At 44.5% G+C, this 19,549-nt stretch overlaps 1 protein-coding gene across 1 annotated transcript in view; it reads left to right on the plus strand.

The window, feature by feature from the left end:
- Nucleotides 1-19,308, plus strand: part of LOC147372827 (antigen WC1.1-like) — a 54,308-nt gene extending 35,000 nt beyond the window's left edge. Inside the window, exons 8-21 of the mRNA XM_086402114.1 lie at nt 624-938; nt 5,415-5,723; nt 5,817-6,134; nt 12,278-12,370; nt 12,447-12,761; nt 13,968-14,282; nt 14,646-14,687; nt 14,772-15,086; nt 15,343-15,375; nt 15,934-16,071; nt 16,460-16,552; nt 16,816-16,863; nt 17,341-17,484; nt 19,022-19,308. Of these exons, the coding sequence (XP_086258240.1) occupies nt 624-938; nt 5,415-5,723; nt 5,817-6,134; nt 12,278-12,370; nt 12,447-12,761; nt 13,968-14,282; nt 14,646-14,687; nt 14,772-15,086; nt 15,343-15,375; nt 15,934-16,071; nt 16,460-16,552; nt 16,816-16,863; nt 17,341-17,484; nt 19,022-19,167 (2,624 nt within the window). The 3' untranslated portion in view covers nt 19,168-19,308. The remainder of the gene's footprint in view (nt 1-623; nt 939-5,414; nt 5,724-5,816; nt 6,135-12,277; nt 12,371-12,446; nt 12,762-13,967; nt 14,283-14,645; nt 14,688-14,771; nt 15,087-15,342; nt 15,376-15,933; nt 16,072-16,459; nt 16,553-16,815; nt 16,864-17,340; nt 17,485-19,021) is intronic.
- The last annotated feature ends 241 nt before the right edge of the window (nt 19,309-19,549 follow it).

The raw sequence follows: 19,549 nt of genomic DNA on the forward strand, positions 1-19,549 counted from the left end.
TAGCTTTGGCTAGACAGACCTTTGCTGGGTTTCCCTGGTGGCTTAGTGTTAAAGATAGATATCTATCTATCTATCTATCTTTAGATAAAGATAAAGTTAAAGATAGATAAAATCTAAAGAGAAAGTTAAAGATAGATAAAATCTATCTACCAGTGCAGGAATGCCCAGTTGCTTGATGGGTTGGGAAGATCCCCTGGAGAAGGAAATGGCAACCCACTCCAGTATTCTTGCCTGGGAAATCCCACGGACAGAGAAGCCTGCTGGACTACTGTCCATGTAGTCACAAGAGAGTTAGATACGACTTGGTGACTCAAAAACAACAATGCAGAACTCTACAAATCAGAAGGTTAATATCGATAGGACTTGGGTAACATCATATGTCTCACACTACTCAATAGAGTAATATTTCCTATTTTTGCCCATTTTCGACCTTATTATTCTCATTGCTGCTATAAGAAACCTGACCCAGATGCTTGCCGGAGTGCAAAAACCCCATTTCTCAACCAGCAGGCTCTGCAGCCTCAGAGGAGACTCAGGACCCGAAGACTCTTCTCATCCCCACCACCCGGTCCCAGGCCCCAAAGCCCGGTCAACCGCCCATTGTCTCATTTCTCTCTCCTCAGGCAGCAGACAGCTCCGCCTGGTGGACGGAGGCGGTCCCTGCGCCGGGAGAGTGGAGATCCTTGACCAGGGCGCCTGGGGCACCATCTGTGATGACGGCTGGGACTTGGAAGATGCCCATGTGGTGTGCAGGCAGCTGGGCTGTGGAGGAGCCCTCGATGCCTTGAAATCTGCTCAATTAGGTCAGGGATCAGGGCCCATCTGGCTGGATGAACTGAACTGCAGAGGAAAGGAGTCCCACGTGTGGAGGTGCCCTTCCCGGGGCTGGGGGCAGCACGACTGTGGACATGCAGAGGATGCTGGGGTCATCTGCTCAGGTACGGTCAGTGCATTGTCCATGGGCTGAGAAAGTAGAAAGTTCCAAGGAAGTTGGTGTCTGATCACCTGGGCAATAGAAGATGACTGAGTTACAGAGGTATAAGACATCTACCCATTCTCCCTGCGGGCACATTTATCTGTGAGCAATGGGCTTCAAATACTTTCCTCTTGTCAGTCTCTGATATTTCTTCTCCAATGATCTTAACTGACAGGGTTTAATCTATTATTTACATTTATAATTGATCTTCATAATTTTTTTAAATTTAATTTTATTTTTAAACTTTACAATATTGTATTAGTTTTGCCAAATATCGAAATGAATCCGCCACAGGTATACCTGTGTTCCCCATCCTGAATCCTCCTCCCTCCTCCCTCCCCTACCCTCCCTCTGGGTCGTCCCAGTGCACCAGCCCCAAGCATCCAGTATTGTGCATCGAACCTGGACTGGCGACTCGTTTCATACATGATATTATACATGTTTCAATGCCATTCTCCCAAATCTCCCCACCCTCTCCCTCTCCCACAGAGTCCATAAGACTGATCTATACATCCGTGTCTCTTTTGCTGTCTCGTACACAGGGTTATTGTTACCATCTTTCTAAATTCCATATATATGCATTAGTATACTGTATTGGAGTTTTTCTTTCTGGCTTACTTCACTCTGTATAATAAGTTCCAGTTTCATCCATCTCATTAGAACTGATTCAAATGTATTCTTTAATATAATTTTTGGAAGAGTGAAATACTTGCAAATCACCACACACAGGCCCCTTTGCACAGTGAACCCATAGGAGGGAGGGACAAGAATGAGGATGCAGCTCCCTGGGTGGAGTTGTTTCCATAGTTACCCTATGACACGCTATTTTGCACTAGGTCAGTAGGAGTGGAGGCACAGGGGACATCATTAAACAAATCAGAAAGCAATTTAGGGATTTATGCCAAATTTCAAGTCTCCTTTGCAAATTTAAATGTAAATATTTATAGCCATTTGGCTAGTAGGACCCGAGAACTATTGATAAAATGCTCTGAGTCATAGCTTCTCCTTCCATTGTTATTAGAAAAAATTCTTTGTCCATGTTTTCTTTTAAGACATCAGCATAAACCAAAACTTTGAAAGAACACTTAGCTGTGCATTGACACATCAGTGGTAGAGATAATGATAATTGATTCTGTGCTTTACAGTAAGAGATTATATAGTTTACACCTGATGATTTCAGTGATATAAGAGAATCACACTTGTGAGTTTATTTGATAGGAATAGAAGTAAGGGGACAAATATAATTTTTGAAGAAGCTGGAAGAGAGTTATCATAGCTAGGAGGGATGGAAGGGCAATGGGAGCTGACAAAGTCACCAGTGGGGTTCTCTGAGCAGCACTGAGAGCCCAGGTGTGGTGTGGAGGATGCTATGTGTGCCTAAGGACACAGAATGTCTGTATAGCAAGAAACCAGACAAGGATATATCTGACCACAGTTTCATTTTGCCTTTGTTGCAGTTGATTCATATAAATAAATGACCCTTTAGAAGGGCAATTTCCCTTTCTTTGATTATCCAAGTCTTTTAAACATTTTGGAGAGCTTTAAACGGTCTACTTGTTTTTCTCCTGTACTTCTAAGAAGATAAGGGCATTGTTTTATTGTGACTTACATTCCCAACATTGGCCAAAATTCCTGAATATAACAGACTCTAAAAAGGTGCTTGTATTTGTAATAAACCACATGAAAATAGATTCTCAATATTACCTTCAAATAACATCCTCCTAATTAAATATCAGATCTCTGCAGAGGATTCAGATATGACTCCCTTGTAGCCTTCCCTCTCTCTCCATTTCATTTCCCAATCAGAGGTTCTATTTCTGGGCCTCTAGGGACACACTCTCCTTGACCTTTCCTGCACCTTGATGGAAAGGTCACAATGATCCCCTCTGGCTTTCAGAGGGGAATGGGCAGCCCAAGGGTTGAGGCAGCTTTGGTCTTCCAGGAAAATACTTGATCTTTGTGGATCTCTGAGAGGTCACATACCTCACCCAACAAGGGTATTTCCTACACCTCAGGCCACACAATGCTCTGTTCCAGTCAAACCAGAAGGAGTCCGGAGTGATGGGTGAAGAACCAGAGGGTCCAGGGTCAGGTCAGGCTGAAGGTCAGAGGGCTGAGAGTTCGTCTGGAGGCAGATGCATCACAGCTACAAGGAGAAGAGAGGAAGCCACCTTGGTCAGAGGGAGAAAAACAAGGATGTGATCTACATGAACGATGATGATAACCCACCAGGTCCCTCTTACTCTCGTGGTTCCCTGGATAAAATCCAGCCCCAAAGCTATAACAGTGAGATTGCCTCTGGGACAAAGGACCCTAAGCAGAAGCTGAGATACAGAAAATTGGGGCTCTCCCAGGGTCAGGCACAGGTGCAAAGAGAATCCTTTCCTGACAACCTGGCCCCTGAGGTCCCTCCTATGGCTCAGGTTGATGTCCCTTTTGTAAATGGACTAAACCTGGAAAATGGGGGCCAAAAAGTGTTTCAGCACTATTTATTGAGCAGTCTATCTTCTCTAATGATATAAAATATCATCTTCTTCAAATACTAAATTTCTCTGTGTGTATGTCTTTGTGTCTGTTAGATATTTATATTCTGCCCCATTCTCTCTATTGTTATACAAGGACATAGTTGATTTTATTATTTTTAATAACTTATCCTCTCACATCAGCCTTCTCATTCATAAATTTTCTTGCAATGTTCACACACTTATTTTTCCATGTAAAATTTAAAAGCAAATATAAAGTAAAAAAGAAATAATTTGTCTTGGGAGACTATTCTGATGTGTATAATATTTTGTTCTGAATATATCTGAGTATCTAACATGTGTCAGGCTATCTACAGTAACACGTAAGCAATATTTATTCTTTCTAACTTCATAATCTGGTGGGATTAATACAGAAACTAACAAGGTGTTGAGTAAAAATTATTTAATTAGAATGAGTAACCTGTGACCAAGCTCCCCATCAGACCAATTTGATCTCTTTCAGTTTTATATTCCATCCACTTCCAGTTTAATCTGTCACAGATCCCACCCACACTCCACTCATACAGAAGTTCTTCCATTCCAGAGTCTCCTTTTCATCCGTTTGTAGCTTTCAAGATTGTTCTCTTGTCTGCAGTGGGTAAAATGAGAAAGGGTAGCAGGGTTAGGTGGCCAGATGGGAGGAGCACAGTGGATAAAATCTGTCAAAAACTGGACAAATATTGTCCTCAAGTCTGTCTATCTTTCATCCATATTGAGGTTTTGCATTTGGAAATCTCTAAATTACAAATGGCTTGTTTGCTCTCTGCTCGCTTTCTCTCCCTCTCCCCGCCCCTTTTTTTAACTGCAGGCTGGCTATTTCTCAAGAATCCAAATAGGAAAGGAATACGCAGTTAGCATACACATAGGATTAAAATACATTGCTATCATCATTTCTTAGTATTTGCTAAGATTCCCATGTCTAGTAGAAAGTAATCAAACTCAGCTGATTTGCATAGTCCCATTTAAAACTTATTCTCTCCTTTGATAAACCCTAGTCCTAGTCCTGCATTGGAGAAGGAAACAGCAACCCACTCCAGTGTTCTTGCCTGGATGATCCCAGGGATGGGGAAGCCTGGTGGGCTGCCATCTATGGGGTCACACAGAGTTGGACACAACCGAAGTGACTTAGCAACAGTCTTTCAAGAAAGATGGCTAAGACCAGCCCTTCCCTCTCCTATGACTTTCTGAACTTTCTTAATATTCAGACTCATCTATGGATGACTTCTTTTCACAATCAAGAAATTCTGGGATTTTTCACCATTAAGAATTATGAGAAATATATGTGAAGTCATAATAGGCTTGTTATAATATACATCAAATCATAATAGACTTGTAGACTTGGTATGATGTCTAGCTTTCCTCCTGTGAGCCATAAGTCTGTCTACAATCTAGCCTGAATTAATAGATCTCCAGCCACGATGTTCCCTGTCCTTAGTGACTTGATTATTGGCTCCTGAGAGAAAACTGGCTAGAATTCTAGCTCCAGAAATCTCAGATGGCCTTCTAACCTTGTCTGGCTCTTAGTCCTCTAAACTATTGAATCCCATGGACCTACTTCACTCTGGGTTAGTTCCGCTCTGCGCTCAAGTCTGATGCCAACTGCAGTCCAGTTTCCTTGGGCCGTGTCATTTCCAGGTCCCTAGATGAGGAATTCTCATCCTAACTGACCTCAAAATATGCATTCTTGGTAATCAGCCATTGCAAACTGACCGCAAATCTTTCTGGGTTTCTTTTCGTAAACTTGCTCATGAAAATGCTAATACAATTCTGACACGAACTGTCAAATTCTCTCTCCATGCCCCACTCCTAGAGATGAAATGCTTTAACATCCTTGCCTATGATGTGCTGTTTCCAATGCCAAGCAAGGACTATGAACACTCACAGGGTTTGTTGCTGCTGTTGACTGTTCTCCTTAGGATTTGTGCGTCTGGCTGGAGGAGAAGGACCCTGCTCAGGGCAAGTAGAAGTGCATTCTGGAGAAGACTGGACCCCAGTGTCTGATGGAAACTTCACACTTCCCACTGCCCAGGTCATCTGTGCAGAACTGGGATGTGGCAAGGCTGTGTCTGTCCTGGGACATGTGCCCTTCAGAGAGTCTGATGGCCAGGTCTGGGCTGAAGAGTTCAGGTGTAAAGGGGAGGAGCCTAAACTCTGGTCCTGCCCCAGAGTGCCCTGTCCAGGGGGTGCTTGTCACCACAGTGGAGTTGCTCAGGTTGTCTGTTCAGGTGAGATGCACATCAGGACTTAACCACCCTGCACACTCTGTTCAGGTTTTTTAAAAAATGAGATTTTGCTGACATCCTGTCTTCTTCTACCAGTGTATGCAGAAGTCCGGCTCATGACAAACGGGACCTCTCAGTGTGAGGGGCAGGTGGAGATGAACATTTCTGGACGATGGAGAGCACTCTGTGCCTCCCACTGGACTCTGGCCAATGCCAATGTTGTCTGTCATCAGCTCGGCTGTGGAGCCGCTATCTCCACCCCTAGAGGACCACGCTTTGTAGAAGGAGGAGATCAGATCTCAACAGTCCGATTTCACTGCTCGGGGGCTGAGTCCTTCTTATGGATGTGCCCTGTGACTGCCCTGGGTGGTTTTGACTGTTCCCATGGAAACACAGCCTATGTGATCTGCTCAGGTAAGAGTGGGAGGAAGGGCTACTGGTACTTGTGGAGTGAGATGTCCCCAAGAGCCGAAAGTGAGGGAAACCTGGCTTCAAAAATCAGATATTTCATGGTGAAATATGCTTCCTCTCATTGTTCATTCATTTTTCAGGTCAGGACAAGAAGTGCGAAGGGGAATAATATATTTTTAAGTAACATTATTATTTACAAATAATCATAGAAAACAATGTACAAACAATAAATGTAGACCTCAGTCATGATCCCCAACCCAGATAAGCCAAGAGAACATTCCCAGAACTACAGAGTCACTGTTGCCTCCCAGTAACATTCAGGAAGCTAAGATCATGTCATTACCCTGACAATGACTTTGGGTGAAAATCTATGCTATTTATTTAATCCTTGGTCTTTTATTTTCATTTTCTTAATGGTACCATGTCCTTAGATGAGCTAAGTTCTTAATCTTAAGGAAATATAACTTAGCTTTTCCCTGTATATTTAGTACTTTTTATATCCTTTTGAAAAGAACTTTGCTTATTCCAAGACCATAAAAACATTCTTCAATAGTATCTTATAGAAGTTTATTTTTCTCTTGCATAAATTGTATATTCCTCTTGAGATTGATATCTATATAAGATAAGAGTCAAGTTTCATTTGGATATCTAACTGACTCATAATCTTTTTCTGAAAAGATTTTGTCTCCACTGTGTGCCACCTTTGCCATAAGCAGAAGGGCATGTGTGTCTAAGACTTTTTGAGACTTTCTACTATATTCCATTGTACCATTTGTCTATCCTTGCACCAATAATGTATTTTATTAATTATTATAATTTTATAGTAACTTTGGGCTTCCCTGGTGGCTCAGAGGTTAAAGTGTCTGCCTCTAATGCAGGAGACCTGGGTTCGATCCCTGGGACAGGAAGATCCCCTGGAGAAGGAAATGGCAACCCACTCCAGTATTCTTGCCTGGAGAATCCCGTGGATGGAGGAGCCTGGTGGGCTACAGTCCATGGGGTCGCAAAGAGTTGGACACGACTGAGCGACTTAACTAACTAGCTAATTTACAAGAGTTACTTTATTTTAACTAACCATGTTGCCTTTCTTGCCAACTGTGGTCATTCTTGGCCTTCTATGTTTTGAAAAAAATTTTGGAATTAATTTGTTATTTTTCACCAAAAGAAACTTCATAAATGTGTTTTGATTGATATTATATTTAGTCTACACAGAAATTTGAGGATAATTGACTTTGACAATTTTGAGTCTCCCAATTCATTGACATGACATATCCCTCCATTCAGTTAGGTCTATCAGAGGTTTTGCCCATCTTTTACTAGGTTTTCTCCTAGGTGTTTCATGCTTTTGAAATTATTTGTAATCCTTTTAGTGCAAGTGTCCTAAAAATGAATTCTTTCTGATTTATTTTCACCTTTTAATTTTTTTTTATTTTGACCTAATTTGAGACCTGAAAGTTGCAAAAATAATATAAAAATTCCCAGAAGACTTTTACCTGGATCTCCCAATATCAGTATTTTGCTTTATTAAAAAAAAAAACAAAACATTTATTTATTTTTAAAATATATTTATTTAAATTGGAGGCTAATTACTTTACAATATTGTAGTGGTTTTGCCATACATTGACATGAATCTGCCACTGGTATACATGTGTTCCCCATCCTGAAACCCCCTCCCACCTCCCTCCCCATACCATCCCTCTGGGTCATCCCAGTGTACCAGCCCTGAGCACCCTGTCTCATGCATCGAACCTGGACTGGCGATCCGTTTCACATATGGTAATATACATGTTTCAATGCCATTCTCCAAAATCATCCCACCCTTGCCCTCTCCCACAGAATCCAAAAGACTATTCTATACATCTGTGTCTCTTTTGCTGTCTTGCATTTAGGGTTATCATTACCATCTTTCTAAATTCCATATATATGTGTTGCTGCTGCTACTGCTGCTAAGTTGCTTCAGTCATGTCCAACTCTGTGTGACCCCATAGACAATAGCCCACCAGGCTCCCCCATCTCTGAGATTCTCCAGGCAAGAATACTGGAGTGGGTTGCCATTTCCTTCTCCAATATATGAAAGTGAAAATTGAAAGTGAAGTCACTCAGTAGTGTCTGACTCTTAGTGACCCCATGGACTACAGCCTACCAGATTCTGCCATTCATGGGATTTTCCAGGCAAGAGTACTGGAGTGAGTTGCCACTGCCTTCTTAATATATATGCATTAGTATACTGTATTGGTGTTTTCCTTTCTGGCTTACTTCACTCCGTTTAATAGGCTCCAGTTTCATCCACCTCATTAGAACTGATTCAAATGTATTCTTTTTAATGTCTGAGTAATATTCCATTGTGTATATGTACCACAGCTTTCTTATCCATTCGTCTGCTGATGTACATCTAGGTTGCTTCCATATCCTGGCTATTATAAACAGTGCTGGGATGAACATTGGAGTACATGTGTCTCTTTCAATTCTGGTTTCCTCGGTGTGTATGCCCAGCAGTGGGATTGCTGGGTCATATGCAATATTTTGCTTTAATCTCCCTCACTTTCTCTCTCTCTCTGTCCCCTTCTGGGCTCATTTCTCCATGAATACATAAAGTATTTCTGAATTAGGTTGCAGTCATGATGCCCCTTTATCCCTAAAATACTTCAAGAAATTTCCTTATTAACCAAAATTCAGTCAAGTCCTCAGTTGACTTCAACCCCAGATGACATCTAAGTGCAACCACATGAAAGACCCCAAGACAGAACTGCCAAGTTGGGTCTTTCTCAAATTACTGACCCAGGAAGTCTTAAGAAAATGAAGAGTGTGGATATATATATATCAGTTCAGTTCAGTTCAGTTCAGTCACTCAGTCGTGTCTGACTCTCTGCAACCCCATGAATCACAGCATGCCAGGCCTTCCTGTCCGTCACCAACTCCCGGAGTTCACTCAGACTCACATCCATCGAGTCAGTGATGCCATCCAGCCATCTCATCCTCTGTTGTCCCCTTCTCCTCCTGCCCCCAATCCCTCCCAGCATCATAGTCTTTTCCAATGAGTCAACTCTTCACATAAGGTGGCCAAAGTACTGGAGTTCCAGCTTCAGCATCATTCCCTTCAAAGAAATCCCAGGGCTGATCTCCTTCAGAATGTACTGGTTGGATCTCCTTGCATTCCAAGGGACTCTCAAGAGTCTTCTTCTACAGACAATCTCTTTAACAAGTGGTGCTGGGAAAACCGGTCAGCCACCTGTAAAAGAATGAAACTAGAACACTTTCTAACACTATACACAAAAATAAACTCAAAATGGATTAAAGATCTAAACATAAGACCGGAAACTATAAAACTCCTAGAGGAGAACATAGGCAAAACACTCTCCAACATAAATAACAGCAGGATCCACCTCCAAGAATATTGGAAATAAAAGCAAAAATAAACAAATTGGATCTAATTAAACTTAAAAGCTTCTCCACCACAAAGGAAACTATAAGCAAGGTGAAAAGACAGCCTTCAGAATGGGAGAAAATAATAGCAAATGAAGCAACTGACAAACAACTAATTTCAAAAATATACAAGCAACTCCTGCAGCTCAATTCCAGAAAAATGAACGACTGAATCAAAAAATGGACCAAAGAACTAAATAGACATTTCTCCAATGAAGACATACAGATGGCTAACAAACACATGAAAAGATGCTCAACGTCACTCATTATCAGAGAAATGCAAATCAAAACCACAATGAGGTACCATTTCACGCCAGTCAGGATGGCTGCGATCCAAAAGTCTACAAGCAATAAATGCTGGAGAGGGTGTGGAGAAAAGGGAACCCTCTTACACTGTTGGTGGGAATGCAAACTAGTACAGCCACTATGGAAAACAGTGTGGAGATTCCTTAAAAACCTGGAAATAGAACTGCCTTATGATCCAGCAATCCCACTGCTGGGCATACACACTGAGGAAACCAGAATTGAAAGAGACATGTGTACCCCAATGTTCATCACAGCACTGTTTATAATAGCCAGGACATGGAAGCAACCTAGATGTCCATCAGCAGATGACTGGATAAGAAAGCAGTGGTACATATACACAATGGAGTATTACTCAGCCATTAAAAAGAATGCATTTGAATCAGTTCTAATGAGGTGGATGAAACTGGAGCCCATTATACTGAGTGAGTTAAGCCAGAAAGAAAAACACCAATACAGTATACTAATGTATATATATGGAATTTAGAAAGAAGGTAACAATAACCCTGTATGTGAGACAGCAAAAGAGACACAGATGTATAGAAAAGTCTTTTGGACTCTGTGGGAGAGGGTGAGGGTGTGATGATTTAGGAGAATGGCATTGAAACATGTGAAACGTCATGTATGAAACGAGATGCCAGTCCAGGTTCAATGCACGATGCTGGATGCTTGGGGCTGGTGCACTGGGACGACCCAGAGGGATGGTGTGGAGAGAGAGGAGGGAGGAGGGTTCAGGATGGGGAACACATGTATACTAATTAAATAATTTTCTATTAAAAAAAAAGAAAAAAAAAGAAACAGAAACAAAAATAAAATAAAATAAATGCAAAAAAAAGAGAGTATTCTCCAACACCACAGTTCAAAAGCACCAATTCTTCAGTGCTCAGCTTTCTTCACAGTCCAACTCTCACATCCATACATGACCACTGGAAAAACCATAGCCTTGACTAGATGGACCTTTGTTGCCAAAGTAATGTCTCTGCTTTTGAATATGCTATCTAGGCTGGTCATAACTTTCCTTCCAAGGAGTAAGCGTCTTTTAATTTCATGGCTGCAGTCACCATATGCAGTGATTTTAGAGCCCCAAAAATAAAGTCTGACACTGTTTCCACTGTTTCCCCATCTATTTCCCGTGAAGTGATGGGACCAGATGCCATGATCTTCGTTTTCTGAATGTTGAGCTTTAAGCCAACTTTTTTACTCTCCACTTTCACTTTCTTCAAGAGACTTTTTAGTTCCTCTTCACTTTCTGCCATAAGGGTGGTGTCATCTGCATATCTGAGGTTATTGATATTTCTCCTGGCAATCTTGATTCCAGCTTGTGCTTGTTGCAGCCCAGCATTTCTCATGATGTACTCTGCATATAAGTTAAATAAGCAGGGTGACAATATACAGCCTTGATGTACTCCTTTTCCTATTTGGAACCAGTCTGTTGTTCCATGTCCAATTCATATGTGTATATACGTATGTTTATATATTGCTTTAGAGGCTAAGTTTTTTGGGATAATTTGTTATACAGCAGTGTAATCGGGGCACTTACCATGTGGCCTGCCTTTCTAAATAGAGGTGTATTTGTCCTATGATCTTCTACTTTATTGATTCTCCCTTATGCTTAGCTAATGTGCTGATATGCTCATTCTTTAGTTCTTAGTAAGTTTTTCAGCTCTAGAATTTTTATTTGTTGTTGTTGTTGTTTTTATCATTATTTGTTTTTTTCCATCAGGGTGCACATTTTTGTCAGTTAATTCCATGGGCACCTTAATCAAGGCTCTGTAAATTCTGTCAAGTAACTCTAGTAGCTGAGTACTCTGGGGGATTGTTTCTAATGTCTACATGTCCTCTTGGTTTTTCATGAGATATATTTTACATAAATATCTTTAAAAGGACAGACACTGTAGATGAAAAATTGTAGAAATACTTCAGAAAGTGTTTTATTTTGTTTCTTCTATTTAGGGATAGATTTAGGGACAGAACTTTTTAACTCATTCTTAGTGCTTGAAACAAAAACTGTGGCACTGTCAGAAGCAGAACTCTCCATAGTGAAGATGAACACTACATTTATGAAAATTTTACCTCTATGTTAACTTGGGGTTCTCTGGAGGCTCAGTGGTAAAGAATCTGCTGGCCAGTGCAGGAAATACAGGAGATGACTTTTCGATTCCTGGTTGGGAAAGATCCCCTGGAGGAGGAAAAGGCAATCCATTCCAGTATTCTTGCCTGGAGAATCCCATGGACAGAGGAGCCTGGAGTACTACAGTCCATAAGGTCACAAAGAGTTGGACGCTACTGAGCAACTAAACAACTACAAAAACTGCTATGTTACAGCTTTTTTTCTCAGACCCCACTGCTTGTCATTATTTAGTTTAATTCAGTTTCCTGTTTTTCAACCACCAACACTTTGATCATTGCTGCTTCTGCAGGAAATCAGACCCAGGCATTGCCCCAGTGCAATGACTCCCTGTCAGAACCAGCAGCCTCTGCAGCCTCAGAGGAGAGCGCCTTCTATTGCTCAGGTGAGGGTCCCAAAGGACAGAAGACCCTTTACATCTCCCCTGTCACTGCCCCATTGTTCCATTTTTCTCTCCTCAGACAGCAGACTGCTCCGCCTGGTGGATGGGGGCGGTCACTGTGCTGGGAGAGTGGAGATCCTTGACCAGGGCTCCTGGGGTACCATCTGTGATGACGGCTGGGACCTGGACGATGCCCGTGTGGTGTGCAGGCAGCTGGGCTGTGGAGAAGCCCTCAATGCCACGAGGTCTGCTCACTTTGGGGCAGGATCAGGGCCCATCTGGCTGGACGACCTGAACTGCACAGGAAATGAGTCTCACTTGTGGAGGTGCCCTTCCCGAGGCTGGGGGCGGCACGACTGCAGACACAAGGAGGATGCAGGGGTCATCTGCTCAGGTCTGTGCTGTACACTGTCCACAGTCTGGGAGATGGGTGGAACTCTGGAGTACGGGGGTCTGAGCCCTGAGGGAGAGATGCTGAAAGGACCAGAGTAGGAGGCTTCCTCCCATGGAGCCAGTCTTTCCAGCAGATGTGAAGACAAGGTGCTTTCACTTTCTCCTACAGCAGCTGAGATTCTGGTCCTATCTTCTCACCAATATTTCCTGGCAGAGCCATTCCTTACAGTTAACACTTGAAAGCAGGGCTCATTCTGCAGTTACCTGTGGTAGTAACACCTTGAAATCCTGGGCTTCCCAAGTTACACTAGTGGTAAAGAACCCGCCTGCCAATGTAGGACATGTCAGAGATGTGGGTTCAGTCCCTGGGTTAGGAAGATCCCCTGGAGGAGGGCATGGCAACCCATTCAAGCATTCTTCCTCTTCCATGGACAGAGGAACCTGACATAGTGAAAGCTCAGATTTTTCCTTTACAGTTCTGTTTGCTAGGAGTCTGAAGAGAGTCTCCATGGGCCAACATCCCAGTGGTCATAGGGCTGTGTTCTTCCTGCAGTCTCTGGGGAGGACTCGTTTCCCAGCCTTTTGTGGTTTCTGTGTGGCCTCATTTCTTGGCTCAGGACCCTCTTTATTCTTCTTCAGACAACAGTGCCTCTTCCTGTTCTCCCTCACTCACATTTCCCTTTGACTGGAGCTGGGAAACATGATGCATTTCTCATTGTAGTGAGTTTAAAGATGTGTTAGGTTGGGCTCACATAGTTAATCCACAATATTTGAGCTTTATCTATCCATCCCAAGGTCCTTATTAATCACATCTGTAAGATCCCTTTTGAAATGTAAGGTAACGTATCACAGGTTCCAGGATTAGGCTGTGGACATCTCTGGGGGTCCATTATTCTGTTGACCACCTCACTGTCCACATCACTTTCCATTCTTTTAGAAGCTTTGTCAGGAAGTAGAAAACAACTCTTGTTACTGCAGGTGCCCAACTTGGCCATGCTCTCCGTTCATATCTACATCGTTGTGGTAGAAATAGGTATATAGACATTAATGGAAAAGTCAGGTGAAAGGTGAAAAGTCAGTCTTGTCATCCAGTGGGCATCTCCTCCACTGGGTCAGGGATGTATGGTCACAACTTCTGGGGGTGAGGAAACCCCAGAGCACTGAGTGTAATGCTCACTCTGTCCTATCTCCTCCCTTTCAATCTTAGAGTTCGTGGCCTTCCGGATGGTGAGTGAGGACCAGCAGTGTGCTGGGTGGCTGGAAGTTTTCTACAACGGGACCTGGGGCAGTGTCTGCCACAGCCCCATGGAAGACATCACCATGTCCATCATCTGCAGACAGCTTGGCTGTGGGGACAGTGGAAGTCTCAACTCCTCTGTTGCTCTTAGGGAAGGTTCAAGACCCCACTGGGTAGATGGAATCCAGTGTCGGAAAACTGATACCTCTCTCTGGCACTGTCCTTCTGACTCTTGGAATTACAACTCATGCTCTCCAAAGGAGGAAGCCTACATCTCGTGTGCAGGTGACTTACTGTCTGTTTCTGTGTCACTCCCAACCATGTAGGATGTCGTTAGTATGATTTTATATTTTCAAATCTAATTGATAGGTTTTGGTTGAGTCTACAAAATGTAGGTGTATGTTTGTATTTGTCTCTGTGTCTGTTTGTTTCCTTTTGTTATGGGATGTGGAGTCTGGTAAACTACTAATTAGATAAAGTAATTTCAGCTGCTGGTAAGATGCAGTGACCCTCTCATTCAAGTAGATGATGAAGGTTCTATTGTCTCTTGTCATTTGACTGTTACAAAAAATCTTATATACTCATGTATGGGGACAAGACCTCCCCCAGCTATCCCTGATCCAGAGCTTCCCATCATTGTTTCTTCAGGAAGAAGACCCGAGAGCTGTCCAACTGCTGCTCCCTGCACAGGTACATCAGCCCCCTCCCCTGTGGCTCCCAGGGGCTCCTTCCTCCCACCAGGGGCAGTCACAGGAGGGGCTGCTGCCTTTTCAGACAGAGAGAAGCTCCGGCTCAGGGGAGGAGACACCGAGTGCTCAGGGCGGGTGGAGGTCTGGCACAGCGGCTCCTGGGGCACCGTGTGCGATGACTCCTGGAGCCTGGCAGAGGCTGAGGTGGTGTGTCAGCAGCTGGGCTGTGGCCAGGCCCTGGAAGCCATGCAGGCCGCGACATTCGGCCCTGGAAATGGGAGCATCTGGCTGGACGAGGTGCGGTGCAGGGGCTGGGAGTCCTCCCTGTGGGACTGTGCTTTGGAGCCCTGGGGGAAGAGCGACTGCAAGCACGAGGAGGATGCTGGTGTGAGGTGCTCTGGTGAGTGAGGGGCTCGAGGTCCACCCTGGGTGGGCTGGGGCATTGCAGGGGCAGTGAGCTTGGCTGGGAGTGGTGGGGTGTTTGTATTCAGACAGTGTCCGGGTGATAGGGCTCTGATATAGGGTGGGGGAGCTGGGAGGACTGGACACTGATGTTGTGTGGAGACTGGGGGGTGATTTCAGGCTCAGGAGGGGAAAATGGGCTGCCCTGCATTCTGGCCAATCACCCTGTTCCAATCTGTTTTTGTTCTCTTTAGGTGCAAGGACAACATTGCCCCCAAGTACTGCAGGTACTGTGGTCCATCCACGGGCAGGAGAGAATACTCAAATACTGGGGACCTGTTCCATGGGCTCTCTGACAGCTCAGGAGAGGAAGAGCCTGAGGAGCCCTGGCTGGTGGGGAGGAGCCGGGGTATTACTTTGGGGAAATCCCCTGCTTTGGTTCCCGGGGTCAGAAGGTTCTTATGCCCGAGATCCAAGTGAGTCTAAGTTCCCATGGTACAGATTCTAAGGTTCTCGCACCTGCCCCTGAGTGTTGATCCTCATCTCTGAGGTGCGGGTCCTGGGACTGTTTGACACTCTGTCTCCTGAAGCCCAAGGAGAGGGGATGAGCCGGGTCCTCAGAGGCTGTCTTGGCAGGGCATCTCCCTGACAATCCCTGGCTATGCCTCAGCTGGAGTGGAGTTGACTCATCTCAGGACAAGACCTGGAGAACCCCAGTCACTGTCAGTGCACTTGTATCTGAGGCTGGGACGCTGTTGTCTGGAGCTCCTTGGAAATGCTGGCACAGGGGTTTCTCTGTGCCTCTCTGTGACCTTCTCCATACCCACTTGCCTTGTTCTCCTTAGGGACAAGAACAACCTCAAATCCTCTCCCTGGCATCTTCTCCCTGCCTGGGGTCCTCTGCCTCATCCTGGGGGCTCTTCTCTTCCTGGTCCTCATCATCCTGGTGACTCAGTTGCTCAGATGGAGAGCAGAGCGCAGAGGTGGGCTGCACGGGGAACTGGGGACCAGGGATAGTGTGTGGAGGCAGGAGATGGGGCAGGTGTGAGGAGGGGAACTTGGGCCAGGTCTCTGTTCTGAGTTGCAGAACTCCATGTGCTCTGTGATGAGCTCTTAGGGCTGAGTATACTGAGGTTCTTAGGACTGGGGTGTGAACTTTCATAAGTCATGGCCTGTCCTATGAGACTAGACAGAGTTGGAGCTGAGCTATGGATTCAGGTCAGACAGGGGAGAAGGTGCTGACACGGTGCACAGGGTGGGAGGTTAAGCCAAGGCCTTGGCAAGCCCCATGTGAGCACTGGGGAGATGAAGGTGGGCTCCTGGATGGGAGTGTTTGGGGCAGCATCTCTGACCTTCTGGGGGATCTCTCAGCCTTATCCAGCTATGAAGATGGTCTTGCTGAAGCTGTGTATGAGGAGCTCGATTACCTTGTGACTCAGAAGGAGGGTCTTCTGGGCAGCCCAGGTGGGTGTCTCTTCTGCCCTCCTGGGACCTTTGGTTGTCACCACCCACTCGCTGTGTGGGTCTTCTCAGCGTCTTCAGACCCAATGCGTGCCCCACACTCACAGAGGCAGCTCCTATAAAGTGGTAGGATGGCCTCTCAGAGCCCTGAGAGCCCCCAGGCTACACTGCAGGAGCCAGGTCTGTCCCTTCCCAGCCTTAATACAGGTCCTGTGTGTGTGGGGAGGGTCATTCTGTGTGTTGTGTGATGTTTGTCTCCACATTAGCCTTCCTGTCAGATGGTGAGGACAACAATGACTCCAGATCCACTCCAGGTAATAAAGGTGGACCTGCCTCAGCTGGGCTTTGGGAAGGAGAGTTTCCCTCATAGATATGAGATGCAAGGGGGAACAGTCTTCCTTTGATGGACCAGAGGCATCCCTTGTGTCTAGATGGGGTCCGTTCTTCCCCTTCTCTGGCTGTTCTGTGATATCTCACATTGGGGCTGGGCTCTCTGTGTCCAGAATCACAACTGGCACATAATGTTTTTAAAAATGACATCTGGAAAGCACAATTTATCAAAATAGTTTAGTAATGCTCAGTGGTATGAGTTTCTTTGAGAAAGATGTGTAAAATCATGTTTTGGTTTATAGACACTTCAAACTGAAACATGATCTTAGAGAAAAAAATCTTTTGAAACAAGGTGCCTCTATTTAGTGGCTCAGAAACTCTGGGTCAGAAGGGATCTTAGTCATTTCCCAGACCAGTCCACTTACTTTGCTTTCATCTGACCCCTGCTCTGCCCTTGGAAGCCCCAGATCAGAGGATTGATGCCCCTGGTGAGGATTACGATGATGCTGAAGAGGTACCAGTGCTTGGGGTTCCTCTTGCTTCACAGGGGAGGGAAGAGGAAGAGCTCCCAGAGAAGGAAGATGGGATCAGGTCCTTTCAGACAGGTGAGTGGTGTTAGCTGATCTCCTGCAATCTTTTCTTTCTGTCCTGGAAAGGGTGAACTTGAGCTTCTCAATTCCCAGCTTCTCTAGAGTTTTAAATTTGGGTAATCTCATGCATTCAATGGCTCATATGGTAAAGAATCTGCCTGCAGTGCAGGAAACCTTGGTTTGATCACCGGATGAGAAGATCCCCTGGAGAAGGGAATGGCAACCCACTACAATATTCTTACCTGGAGAATCCCATGGACAGAGGAACCTGGTGGGCTATAGTCCATAAGGTCACAAAAAGTTGGACATGACTGAGTGACTAACACTTCACTTCTCAACAATATGCTGTCTTTAATGGTGTCATACTCCTTGACAGTGAGGACTCACTCTACTTTTGGCATTTATGTCTCTGTACTACAAAATAAATTATGTGTTATGCTTGCATTAGAATTTACAGATTAGGGCATTTCCTGACAAAACAGTGGTTAGGACTCTGCACTTTCACTGCTGGGACCTGAGTTCAATCCCTGGTCAAGCAATGAAGATCCCACAAGCATTCATTGCTCAGTGGCCAAAAGGAAAAGAAAACATAGGTTAATTGAGCAGCCGCCGCCACCACCAAGTCGCTTCAGTTGTGTCCGACTCTGTGCGACCCCACGGACTGCAGCCTACCAGGCTTCTCTATCCATGGGATTCTCTAGGCAAGAACACTGGAGTGGGTTGCCATTTCCTTCTCCAGATTAATTGAGCATATTTATGGAATCCAAAACTAGAACAAGTGTTTTGATAACACCTCTGTGCTGTCTTATACATGAAAGTTAGCTAGAGATTTTAAAAAATGTACTGTAGTATTGAATTTGTGAGGCATTCTGATAATCTAAGATGAACTCTGTTTATATGTCAGCATCTATGATACACAGTGGCCTTAACATTAAGCCAATTTGGTGGGTCATGGACTCAGAGTCTGAGGTCAGCTGAAGTCTAATTTGCTCCAGACGTTTCAGTAGCCGAGAGAAGACACTCATTCTCTGGAGAAAAACATTTCTCCCCATCTGAGGGCCCATGTGGTCCCTGGGGAGGGGCCTCTGTGGCTGCACCTGTGATAGTATTTGTGGACATTTGGGAACAGGAGTCAAGTTAACTAAAAGCAGAACTGGTTTGTAAGTGAGGAACTCAGGTTTTCCTTTCTCCACTCTTCCTCTCATTGTGATTTCACATCTGTCTGTTGTAAGAGGAGAACATTTAAATACATTGTTATGATCCTTACCGTTCTTGTGCATCTCCTTGCTGATTGTGTAGTTTGGAGGCAGGTCTTCCCAGAGCTCCTGTGATGCAGGATTTCCGCATGAACTGAGGCCCCAGAGACCACATGGACTGGATCTGAGAGGACAGCCGGGATCTATCCTCACTGTAACTGATGAGAAATAGCCTGAGCCTCCCTCCTACCTGGGTCCCAGGGATGCTTTGTCATCACCACATGCTTAACTCACTTCCACCACACTGTCTGGTCCCCTTGTCTCAGTTCTAATTATATTTCTCTTTCCTCTTTCAGGCTCTTTTCTAAATGTCTCTAGAGAGGAAACTAATCCTGGGGAAGGAGAAGAGAGCCCCTGGCTGCTCCAGGGGGAGAAAGGGGACCCTGGGTATGATGATGTTGAACTCAGTGTCCCGGGAACATCTTCAGTGACTTTCTCGTGATGTTGTATTAAATATGAGATGAAGCCTCAGATATTCTAATTGTTTGTATTTCAATAGAGTAATGCTGACCTGTAGTTGTGTTACATGAAAATTGCTCAAAATGAAATATTCTGAATAAAGTAACTTTTTTGCTTTGTTAATAATTTAGCAAGCTCCATGTCAGATGCTTTTAGATGATTGGTCCTCAAACACCATTTTCCTCAAAGGAAATACACGATGAGTGCACTGCCCTGTTTTCTCACATCCTTCAAAGGCTAATGAGGGCATGACTTTGCCTGGGATCACAAATCCTCCAGGTCACTCTTACTTAGAAAAAAGAGTCTAAACTTGGTCCACATTTACACCCTTCTTCCTAGCATGATGAACTTCTCAACCAAAAACT

The sequence above is a fragment of the Bos grunniens genome, chromosome 5 (assembly GCF_055505025.1).
Source record: "Bos grunniens cultivar Pamir isolate PY7600 chromosome 5, Bosgru_T2T1.0, whole genome shotgun sequence".
Classification (NCBI taxonomy): Eukaryota; Metazoa; Chordata; class Mammalia; order Artiodactyla; family Bovidae; genus Bos; species Bos grunniens.